This window comes from Cuculus canorus, chromosome 4 (genome assembly GCF_017976375.1).
Source record: "Cuculus canorus isolate bCucCan1 chromosome 4, bCucCan1.pri, whole genome shotgun sequence".
In the NCBI taxonomy this organism is placed as follows: Eukaryota; Metazoa; Chordata; class Aves; order Cuculiformes; family Cuculidae; genus Cuculus; species Cuculus canorus.
The window spans coordinates 12,882,101-12,894,787 of NC_071404.1; the positions used below are offsets into that span (position 1 = coordinate 12,882,101).

At 38.4% G+C, this 12,687-nt stretch overlaps 1 protein-coding gene across 4 annotated transcripts in view; it reads right to left on the reverse strand.

Annotated features, from left to right (window-relative positions):
- The window catches only part of SORCS2 (sortilin related VPS10 domain containing receptor 2), a 558,809-nt gene that overhangs the window by 11,467 nt on the left and 534,655 nt on the right, over positions 1-12,687 (reverse strand). For all 4 annotated transcript variants that reach the window (XM_054065304.1, XM_054065302.1, XM_054065303.1 and 1 more), the window contains exons 24-25: positions 11,924-12,023; positions 10,507-10,609 (exon numbers count right to left, since the gene is read on the reverse strand). In XM_054065304.1, the coding sequence (XP_053921279.1) occupies positions 10,507-10,609; positions 11,924-12,023 (203 nt within the window). The remainder of the gene's footprint in view (positions 1-10,506; positions 10,610-11,923; positions 12,024-12,687) is intronic.

The following is a 12,687-nucleotide window of genomic DNA, read 5'->3' on the forward strand; positions in this document are numbered from 1 at the left end:
TGTCCTTGTAGGGAAGGTGCTCCAGCCCTCTGATCATCTTTGTAGCCCTCCTCTGGACCAACAGCTCCATATCCTTCTTACATTGAGGATTCCAGAACTGGACACAGTATTCCAGACGAGGTCTCGCAAGAGAGGAACAGAAGGGCAGAATCACCTCCCTCGACCTGCTGGCCACGCTTCTTTTGATACAGCCCAGAATACAGTTGGCCTTCTGGGTTGTGAGTGCACATTGCCGGCTCATGTCAAGCTTCTCATCGACCAGCACCTCCAAGTCCTTCTCTGCAGGGCTGCTCTCAATCACATCATACCCCATTGTATACTGAAAATTGGGATTGCCCCAACCCAGCTGCAGGACCTTACATGTGGCCTTGCTGAACCTTATGACGTTCTCAGAGGCCCTCTTCTCCAGTCTGTCCATGTCCCTCTGGATGACATCCCGTCCTCTGGTGTGGCAACTACACCACTCAGCTTGGTGTCATCCGCAAACTTGCTGAGGGTGCACTCAATCTCACTGTCAATATCATTGATAAAGACATCGAACAGCACCAGTTCCAGTATGGACCCCCGAGGAACACCACTCGTCACGGATCTCCATCCGGACTTTGAGCCACTGACCACTACTCTTTGAATACGACCATCCAACCAGTTTCTTATCCACCATACTGTCCCCCATCAAATCCATAACTCTCCAATTTAGACATTTCTGCCTGGCAGTTTCCTAGGTTGGACAAGGAGAAAAAAACTTGTGATGAAGTTCCTTTGTGTTGCATACACACTGGCATCAAAAGAGCATCAAAAGAGTGAAGTTGTACCAGAATCACAAAATGGCATCAATTCCACCCTTCCTTAATTGTGAGTTCACAACCTAAACTCATCAATTCTCTATTCTCAGCTACAATTTTATGTAACTGCCTTATCATGATGTTCATACTAATATAATTTTTAATTTCTTAACTAAGATTGACAATGAACAATACTAAACAAAGATACTAAACCCACAAAAAAAGTGTTATTTTTTAAGAGCTCAAGCATTAAAAAGGCCCAATAGGCATTCATTCATGGTTCCATGTGTCTTCACAAATGTTAAGCTGGGCCCCAGTCACCATCTCTCGTGAGACCCCACTTGGAGTACTGTGTCAGCTCTGGGGCCACCAGCACAAGACAGACATGGCCCTGGTTGAGTGGGTCCAGAGCAGGGCCATGAAGATGATCAGGGGGCTGTAGCACCTTCCATACAAGTACGGGCTGAGAGAATTGGGCTTGTTTAGCCTAGAGAAGAGAAGGCGCTGGGGAGACCTTATAGAAGCCTTCCAGTACTTAAAGGGGGCCTACAGAAAAGATGGGGAAGAGTTCTTTACCAGGGAATGCAGTGACAGGAAGAGAAGTAACAGTTTTACACTGAAAAGCGGGAGATGTAGATATTAGAAAGACATTCTTTACTGTGAGACAGGTTGTCCAGAGAAGCTGTGGATGTACCCTCCCTGGAAATGTACAACGACTGGATGAGGCTTTGAACAACCTGGTCTAGTGGAAGGTCATCCGGCCATGGCAGGGGCATTGCAACTAGATGATCCTTGAGGTCGTTTCCAACCCAAATCATTCTATGACTCTATGATCACATACCCCTAGTAAGGTGGGCTGACACTGAAAGTGGGTGATAGCATCAAATAGCACTCTCATACGCCATCATGGCTGAGGAGTGAGAAGCAGAAGAAACACTGGGAATGGAAAGGGAGCAAAGAGTGGAGAATTATTAGGGCAGAAGCAAGGGGTGAGGATGTAAAGAGGCACCAATAAGGGCACATAAGAAGGCAGGGGTTGTTAGTGTAGTTAAGCCAGCAGCACTGATAGAGACAGAGTGTAAAACTCAGCCCAGGACTACTGGGAACTGCTGAATGAGACAAAACTTTCTGTGGCAGACAGCATTTAATACATTCATTCTGGTTTGAATCTAGAAAAACAAGAAACATGTTATTAAATGGCTTTGTTGGCTTTAAGGGACAATGAGGACTGTGGCTGAACCTGGGAGGCTTGAAAGTTAAGTATTGATAAAGAGTTCTTAACTAGACTAACTTAAATTAGACTTTGTAAAATCAAGGAGAATAATGAGGGGCTTCTAACTTTGTAAGAGAAATTACAGTTTAAACATTTCTAGAGAGCTATATTCTTTGTTGTAGCTGCATTAACCTGCAATCTGTCTGAGCACATAAGGACATCCTTTCCTAGGCATCAAGCAGACAGTTCTGATTAGGGAGTTATAGGTTGTGAGTGCTATTTCCTGCACTGCAAGAAGCAACATGACAGCTCGATCAGCATGACAGCAGATCATGGCTGTCAAAAGTCTGTGCTTAAAGATAGATTATTGCAATGGGCAGACAACAAGAAGAAAAGAGAAAATAGGGTTGAAATGCTGAGGTTAAGCTGTGATTTCCTCTCAGTTCCTTTAGACACTGAGAAGAGAGAAAAGCAACACTAATTTTTAGACATCTCTCTAAAAATGACCATCTTCTGCTCCATATGCTGGCAGCAGTTTGAAAGCGGGATGGATACACAGATTGCTCTGTTTTCTGTAGCCTCCTGAAAATGACCTGCATTTAAATTTCAGAAAAAAGGTTCTTTATCAGGTGGCACCATCTTAATTTAAGATAAAAAGTTACTGCAGCAAACTATTTTTAACAGCACCTTCCGTTGAATCAAAGTATATTAGAAGAAATAAAAATTGCTAAACAATGAAAGATGACTGAAGAGGAAGTCCTCTCTTTGATTTGAACTACCCAAGAGATGAATTGCTACATATAAACCTATAGATGTACATGCGCACACATCCTTATTGGTGTCTGTGCATAAACATAATTATACACATATAGAGATCAGGTCTATTTTTTTCCCCATTATTTATAAGCAGCACAGATGAAATTAAATTGTTGGTTTTTTCCATTTCTCAGTGAGTGGGAAGCAAAAAAAAACCACAGAACTAACCACATGCAAAGGACAAGGATGGAATGAAGGTCTGATAACACAATGTTGTGTTATTATGACCACTTCAGCAGGTCCAAGGGCTCCTCCAACACAAACATACACATAAAGTCAAGCCTTGCATCGCTTTCCTCTCACTAACTGGATGAAAAAAGCCACATTGAAAGGGAGAACATTCCTCATTACCAAAACAAATACATTAGATAATTAATTGTGACTTCTTTCCTCCAGGGCCAGTAACTCCAGACTGTTTTTAATGTGTCTGCTAATGAAACTGGTCATGTGGAAAACAATATCCTTCTCAATCAGACCTGCATCAAACCTGTCAAATTGCTCACTTTCAGTCCACTACCAAATGTCTAAGGGAAACAAAACCCAGAAGAATATCTTTGGAACACATCTGCAGAATCTGCACATATGTTTCTGCCATAATTAGAGGACCTTCAAAAAAAGGGTTTCTGACAGATTGTAGAAGCATCAATGGCATTATCAAAATATTTTTCACATAATAAAAATTATTATCTATTAAAAAAAACCCAACATCTATCCATCTGGGGTTAAGTAAAGGGAACAGAGCTGCTAGTGTAACTGTTTTCTACCCAGGCTGAAAGACTGTCTGAAATTGAAACCAGGTCAACAAGGTGTGTCCTTTGGTGTAAATCCTTCCACACACACCTCTGGTAAGACTTGGTAGTTAGAGATCACCACAATCACAACACACAGTATTAAAAATACTAAGGAATTCTTGAAAGAACAAACCTCGAAGTTCACAAATAACCGTCAAACATATTGTTGTTAAGGGCACTTCTTTATGGGTTACAGATAGGAGAAAAGGTGCAAGATGATTTCTCACTCACTTAAGCCTCATGATCCCAATCCTGCTAAGTACAGACCCTTTGTGGAAAGTATAAAGGTGAAGTATTCAGTAACTCTTCCGTACTTTCCTTTGCTCCTCACGCTTACAGAGGAAAGCATCTTAGACTGCAACACCGAGTACAGATGGGAGGAAGGAAAATATTACAGGACTCATGAAGACATACACTGTAGATATTTGACCTTTTATACATTACAGAGATTTCTATGTGTTTCATATTGGTTTACTTTTATAAGGAAGAGACTCAGTCGGACTACAGAAAATGACAGTCCAAGCCTTTTCAAGAGGAATTTTTAACATGGGCCAGATATTCTGTTTATAAGGGAGGGGCAAATGCATTGTGGGATGAAACAGAATATGGATACTGAATACTTGCTGAAGATGGATCTGATTCTGGAAATATTCCAGATGCTCCTCACTGCTTTAACACGCAGGAAGGATGCTGCTACCCATAATTATATGGAGAAAAACCTTTGTGTACCCTGATGTTCTTTGCTTTTCTTAAGGAAGCAATTTATGTTGAGTCTGTTTGAAGTAGGCAGGGCTGAAATGCTTGGGTCTACATAAAAGACTACTGTGAAAACATGACAAGACATGCAATTTGCCCCAAGTGATTTATATCAGCAATATGAAAATAGGAATCACATTTTTAAGAACAGAGAAACAGACTATGCAATTGTTTCTTTTGGAGGTTTACTCTTTAGCTGCAAAACACATGTGCTTCACATCCATCGCTAGAGACAATTATCTCTGCTGAGCAGTACTCCATGGTTTGCATTTTTAATTTCTTTTGTTTTCTTTGTATCATTTTATTTCAATCATGAAGAAGAAGAAATGTTCATGCCTGCTTTAAGGATCATAAAAATATGAACTGGAGAAATAATTCTGCACAGAACTACTAATGAACATTCACAGCACATGGCTTTCACCAAACTCTCCAGGTCTCACAATCTTTTAGAAGATATTCCAGAAACTATTTTTTCCCTCTCTATATTCAGAAATTTTAATCCCTTCATACCTGAAACTGTTTGCACTGAAAAATGTTCAGCAGTAAGGAACAGCAAGAGGGGGATGAGATTTTGATTCTCACTCATTTAAAATAACTCTCTAGTTTATTTGGATTTCAATTTCTTTCTTGTGGAGCCAATATTCAGTGGCCTTTACATAACTTCATTAATTTTCCAGAGGCTTGATTATGATTCTGTTTGGTATAACAAAATGGAACACATTCACATGGCAAAGGATATGGAATAGTGTAACATTCTCTTGGAACTTAAATAAAACTAACAATAATAGTCTGCTAAATAGAACAGTTTATTGTGGTGTTGGTTTCATTATAATTAATGTTCAGATGACTGACTTCTTTGTGTGTTAAGGCACTCCTGATTTACTTGCCTCCTTCATTTCAGAAATATTTTCTACATGCTATTAGTTTGATTTCTGAGGAAGTTTTTATGAAATATTATGGATCATTAAATTAGTGCCTATTTTTTTATAACTAAATGGCATGGATTGGGACTAAACTTGCTCTATTGGAACATAAAAGTAGTATAAGCAAGGTGGGGAAAAAAGATAGCTTTTCTTCAGAGACTGAAAATGAGATAGTAAGTCAATGAGGCAGAAAGATAACACAGTTCAGCTCCAGATTGTGGAAATAACCCAGGAGATGGTTCATTTACCAAAAGTGGCGCTTGATAGTAGCAGGCCCAAAAAAGAATGTACACAAAATGGTATAAATTTTGCTGAAGTAGATTCACAGCTATTTGTGAAAACAATGTGTGGAGCTTTAAGTACACTGTCAGTAGCTCACATATAAAGGAAAAGATGAAGATTTTCATAGTCTTCTAGAGAATCAAACTTCCTACTATTAATTAGTAAAATACCTGAGCAGAAAAGCCAACTATTTGCTCTGCTTTGGCTACTCCTGTTGTTATACAGAACTAAAAAGTAAGAAAAGGATGATTTTATATCTTTCACTAGTAACATGAGGATCGCGTGGCAGTTTCGATATGTCTAAAATATAATTTTCCTTTCCTCCACTTTGCCTTGTACTGACAGTGTTATCTGCCTTCTCTACACTGTTGCCCAGGACTCCACACCATAGAGGCTTCCTTTGAAAGGATGAAGAAATCTTTTCTGAATGGAAACTGGAAACCCACACAAATATAAATGTTGTTTCAAATTAAATGCAATCAGTGTGTTTTTCCTGAACCAAATTTAGTAAAGATGGTATGGTATAGAAAAAATACATGCAGGTTCCAGATCTGCATTAAAAAATAGACATGATTTCTCCAAAATATTTTCCAGCTGCTTCATATCGGTCTGGTCAAAAGAAGCAGCTGTATTCCATTTTACCTGGATGCTTAAACAACTGAGGTGTACTAGTGAGTATTGCAAAAAATTGTCTGCTTGAAGCATCAGATCAGTGATTTCCACACTCAGAAAGTAAGAGCAAAGAAAAGGCAAATTATTCTTGCCTATTATTGCTTGCCATCCATGTTCGTTGTCTGCACTGTCTCTTATACCACCGGCACAGTCAGGTTTAGCAGCTCAGATATCACCTCTTGCTCCTTATTGCCATTCTAAAAATTTCCTCAAACCTATCTAAACCCATCTTTGTTTACTAGTGAGTCATGGGTTGTTTAGCCTTGAGAAGAGGAGGCTGAGGGGAGACCTTATTACTCTCTACAACTACCTGAAAGGAGGTTGTGGAGAGGAGGGAGCTGGCCTCTTCTCCCAAGTGACAGGGGACAGGACTAGAGGGAATGGCCTGAAGCTCCGTCAGGGGAGGTTCAGGTTGGATATCAGAAAAAAATTCTTCACAGTAAGAGTCATTGGGTACTGGAACAGGCTGCCCAGGGAGGTGGTCGAGTCGCCTTCCCTGGAGGTGTTTAAGGAACGGGTGGATGAAGTACTTAGGGACATGGTTTAGGGAGTGTTAGGAACGGTTGGACTCGATGATCCAATGGGTCCTTTCCAACCTTGTGTGATTCTGTGATTCTGTGATTCTGTGATAAGTAGAATTAGTTTTTAAAACTATCAGTATTTATCAGTTAAAATTTACTTAAAATATACTGGGTAAAAATAGCCCTAATCTGAATTACTTACCTGATCACAATGGAACAAAATCCTGCATGTCTGAAGACTTTTTGGCTTTTTTTTTTCTGTCTAAAGCAACTAACCATTTTTGGGATTGCGAGGAGCCACTCCACAAACTCCAGGACCTCCAGCACCAGCTTTTTGAGCACACATTTCTGAGAAGTGGCTGAATGCACAAACAGGCCATTAGACAAAATGGCAGTAGGGAGAGACAAAATGATAAATGCTTCCAATTTTGCCACATATAGGCACAGAGGGCAGCAGCTGTTTTAGTGTTTAAGTATTTGGGATTAGGGCATATTGAAAATGATGTAACCTGTAGTCACCTAATCTTTAATTAGACAGCCATGATTATCCAGCAGACCCTACAATTTTAGTTTTGATTAGAGTAGTGGGTTTTTAATGGGTATTCTTTCAGGACTGATGACAATGTGTTGGTTTTTACTATGCATACAACTAATCAGGCAAAATCCCACTACCTCTGTAGGATTCTGCCTCCGATTTTCCCTTACCCCCTTACTTAATTAGACAAAGTATTCTATTTTCTGCATACGAGGCATCTGACACAGAATCTTATGCAGGACTCTTATTTTGGATTACTGCTCTCCCTCAAAATAATCCCATGAGATTTACTTCTTGTGATGGACACGAATTTTTAGCACTGGGTATTGTGGCTTTCAAAAAGTGGAGCAAGAAGGTTTCATCATAGCTGTCCTGATTGCCCTGCATGATTCAGAAAAAAGAGATACTAGATGTCTTGTCCCTGATGTCTTGTCCACACTGTCTTTCATCTTGCAATTCTGTCTGACAAAAATTAGTATAAATTAAGGCTCAAGTTGTTACAACACGAGCTTCAGAGAGAAATCCAGCAGGGAGGGCAGTCACTATGCCTAGGAGCAAGGAGTCTCGGCCCTCAGGAACCATTGGGCAGATTGGGCAGGTTTCTTCATTTTCTATGGAATCTATACTATGACCTACAGAGGAGTTCACTATTTTCTCTTTAACTTCCACACCAAGTCCTGAACAGTGCCTGTGCTTGTTGCAAATGGAAGAAATGCTCTCATGTATTTAGTTGTAACTTCCCTGCCAATCCAGTCACTATTTTATCTGGAAGCCAGCCTTTTCATCTTGCATCTTTCCAGGTATCAAACTTAATCTTCAGCAAAGACCTGTCCTTTGGGACAGGGAAAAGGAAGAGAGAGAGAATAGTCCAAGGTATGTCCATGCAATATTTTGCAGATCACCTGCTTTGCTGGTGCAAAGTATAAACTAAGACTAATAAACCTTTGACTTAGGAATAGGTGAGGTCAGAAGGAGTTTTAATCCTTATCTGGAGGGAATATCTGAATACCAATTTACATAAATGAAAGGAAAGCACCACCAAATGTCTTCTATCTCCTCAGTTTTGTGAATCATGCATAAAAATATAGTACTAACATTTCAACATTTTATATGTGTCTGTAATTTCGATGAGGAAATAATCCATATTTATATTTGCAGGTGTTGTCTGAACTACCATAGGGCCCAGAAAATGCTTTTCTGATGAAATTATCTTTTAAAAACGAACAATTTTTGTTGCCTATGGCATTCTTTCAGCAAAATATTTTTTAATAAACAGACGTACAATATTGACAAGCTGCCTTTGCGCATTACAACCTGTAACCTCTACATCTACAAAGTACACTCAGTTCCATAGTCTCAGTCCCTATGGACAAGTTTGTAAACTTACATACTCTCTCTGTACTGACTTTAAAGGGACTATACTTGCAAGTAAGTACTCTGGGGGGATCCAGTTTTTCATATTCTGCCTTCATAAACACAGGAAAGACTTTTCTTAAGAGATTAAAGATTTAGGTGGGTGAGGAGTTCACAGGGAGCACACAGGGAAAAGGTGATTTTTCAGGTGTAGCACTGATTAGGTTATTCATCAATGCCAACAGCATTTTTCAGGCTACTGAAAAACATTTGAATATATCTCACAATTGTCCTCACTCACACGTAAAGTAAACCCTCATAAAATTGAAATGCAAATTATTTTCACAAATAATATATAGAAGTACGAGAGACATTAAAGCTCACAGTCTGAGAAATGTACTATAGCTTCCTCCGTAATAAAAGCTCTGTTTATAAAGCAATGGCTCATTGGGTATTTTAGAAAGAACTCAAGGAAAATATTTTTTCTTAATTTCTTGAATATTTTATACTTCTTTTCCCATGCAGTAATTGTGTCTGTTACTTAATTGCTCTTATTTAAAAGCTAATAAAATGTCTAAATCATACATCTTTCAAAAGATATCGCTAGCAGGTTTTATGATCCCACACTACAAACAGCAAATCCTCCATGTATTGCTACTGAAATAATATAATTACATCACATCAACCATTTTTATGTTTTTCCTTGCTGCAGGCACCTAAAACAGAAATATGGATTTTTATTCAGTTGTAGACAGTCTGATACAGCATTCTGTGGTTTACGCTTTAAAGCAAACAGCCTCTATGAGTTCTAAGAAACTTAGGTGCTGTGGTAGAAAATGAAGAGATTCTTGGAAAAAAAGGCTATATTTTCAGTTGACTTTTCTAAACAAACTCTTACTTCAATGCTATTTTTAGCATTTATAATGCTATTTATAAATGTAAATAGCTATTTACATTTATAGCTATCACAAACACAGTGCCACACCCTTTTTAGAAACTTATGTTTATTTCAAATAGAAATCAATCTTTAAATAACTAACTAAGCGAACAGGAATCCTCAATGAGTAAGTGCATCTGGATTTGATGATGATGAAGGCTTCTTTCCAGTATGATCACGCCCAATAGCTTCTAAATGCCCCAGAGATAGGAAAACAGCAACAGCACAGCCAAGGATTACACAAACTTGTCAACAAGAACAAAATTCTTTAAATTGTGCAGCACCCTAGGATCTACGATTAAAATAAACTGCAGACTAAAGACATATCAGACTGTCACAGGCTGCCATGGTATCTCCTGTCAATTTTGAGAATGTCTTTCAGAAAGGCCACTTTCAGAATTATTTCTCCCCTCAACACACTCCAGTGTCAAATTAACACTAATCTCTTTCTGTCATTTAGTGTATGTGGCACTGCCCCAGCAACTAAAAGGTAATGTGTGCAAAGAGAAACTCCAGTTAGCAACACATTTCGGTAAAGCTACTTTTTCTAAGCAGAGCAGCATAGCAGATCACTCATTGTCCAGATAGCTTTAGTTTATTCATAACTGTTAGGAGTAATAAGGTTGGAATTAATCAGGAATAAGATTTTAGCTCAGCTCCCTTTCTTGATGATATTATTTTGATAAGATGAACAAACTCTTCATAGTTCCCATATTGCTGCTATTTATCTTGGAAGACAGCAAGTGAAAGTAAGCATCAGTGCAGTACCTTGATGTCTGAAAAGTTCAGAAAACCACAGTTTTCAATGTGGTGGACTTTTTGCAATTCCTCAAGAAATCTCCTTTTAAAATAACAAACTGCTTTGCTGATCTGTAGAAAAATTTAATTCTTTAAATATATATGTTTTTGATTAAGGTTTACTTGCCTTTTGAACTTGTAGAGGATGAAAGCCCCAACTGCAACTAGACAGATAACAAAGAGGACCACGATAGCCCAGTAGCCACTGCCTCCTCCAATCCTTTGAGACTCTGAAACATGGAATAAAAGAACAGCTTAGCATGTCCTCTTTCAGATCAGGCACATTCTTGGGCTTTCTTTTCTATCTAATTATCAGGTCAAACCAGTTTTTTGTTATTTGTCCTCTGTAGCCTCTTCAAAAAAAGTAACATCACAAAATTTATCAGTGACTTGTGACTGAAGGACGGTGGACCAATTAAAAAACAACACAAGAAACCCAAACCCCTGGAGATGTATTTAATTGCATATTCACTTAGGGTTATTTTCTGGGAATCTAAAGTTATCACAGGAAATTGTCAGAGACCCTAAGTGCATGCATTGCAAAAGCAGGGCTGTATTAACTTCACAGGGGAAACTAAGGCTCTGAACAGTGAATGAACTCATCAAGGTCACATGTTGGTAAAGGCTGGAACGAACGTCAGCTTCTTTCAATCCTAGCCTTTTTTGCTGGTTAACGAATGTTAGCCCTTTAAACTATACAAGGTACCAGCAAAACTGTAGCATGATTCTACATTAGAGACAGACAAAAGAGCTTTGTTTTCTACAGAGAGTTGGCAGATAAAATATCACACCAGTATTTACATAAATTGATTGTGGTCAGCTAAGCTGCTCTTCTGCAACACATTGAAATAAGGAAGATGGATATATTATGGGATATGACACACAAATGAAAATTACAGGACACTCTAAGGTTCGTGCCAAAGCTGACCTGCTTCCATTTGTTTTAAACATAATAAAACCCATATATTTTATATCTCAGCACAGGATTAGCAAAGTGGAGACCCTACAGATCCTTCATGTCAGTTGATTTGAAGATCAGAGGTACAAGGCAGAGGTGCAAGGCTATGTCCCAGACCCCTGGAGTCAAAGCTGTGGAGTTAATAGCTGAAGTAAAGAAGTTCTGCTTTACTGGCAGCCAGTGCAGCCAGAGTGCTTCACCAGATGGTTGTTTCGAAGCCTGGTTGGTTCTTCCTTCAGAGCACCATTTTATATAACATAGGCATTTAGTTAATGTCATGGTTACACAGAAAAAAGCAAGAATCTTTTGAAACAAATCATGAGGTGTGTCAAAATGGAAATATGTAGGAAACATTTATTTCATGATGATTGTTAACAAGTACCAAATGAAAATATAGCCATATAAACAGGTGTATGTGTATATATATTTGCATATAAACATACACGCATCTATGCTTATGTGTTACAAGCACCAAGTAAGTATATATATGTGTATGCATATAAATATATCTATGCTGATATGAAGATTCTCTCCTTATCAGAACTCAGAAAGGCTGATCATTTGGGAACTTTGTTTATATATTTACCTGAATCGGAGTCAGCTAAAGTCACTAAGACCCAGTATCCTCCCCTGAGAAAGAAACTGATGTTGTGTGCATTCAAGGCCTGCTTTATAGTTGCTATTCTCTGAAAATACAACAGAGACAATGTCAAACATCTCGTGTTCCATTCCACTTTGAGATACTCAATTGTCTAAAAAGGAAAATCTCTGGTTCATTAAATGATGAGAAACTCGGAAAGCATTGGTCAATGATAAGCTGAAATCTTAAAGAAATTCCATATTTAAAAATCATGCAAAACTTCACAAGCCATAGAAGATGAAAATGTCAAATCTTCCTGCTTACCAAAACCTTTACATCTACCCAAGATGTGACAGACAGCATGTCATTTGCTTGCACTGCTGGGTTTATTTTGGTCATAAATCACACAATGCATAATCCATATTAAAAGCTCTCCATTCTTCTAACCTATCAGAAGAAAACCTGCAATGTCAGTTTAGATTTCTTGCTATGAAAAGTAATTGCTATTTGATGATGAACTGCATGTTACTTCATCTGCTTACCTATAATGGGGTGAATTTCATTTATACCTAACTTTTAAAAATAGTCAGTAGAAATACATACAATCACCCATGTGGGAAAAAAAAAAAATCAGTATTCCTCCTATTTTTCTCCAGTGGATAGAGCACAGTAAAATATGGTCTCTCACAGTTTTACTGAGCAAAACTATTACATATACCATCATATCCTAACCTCATATGACAAATTACCTGAATTTTCCCTTCTACATG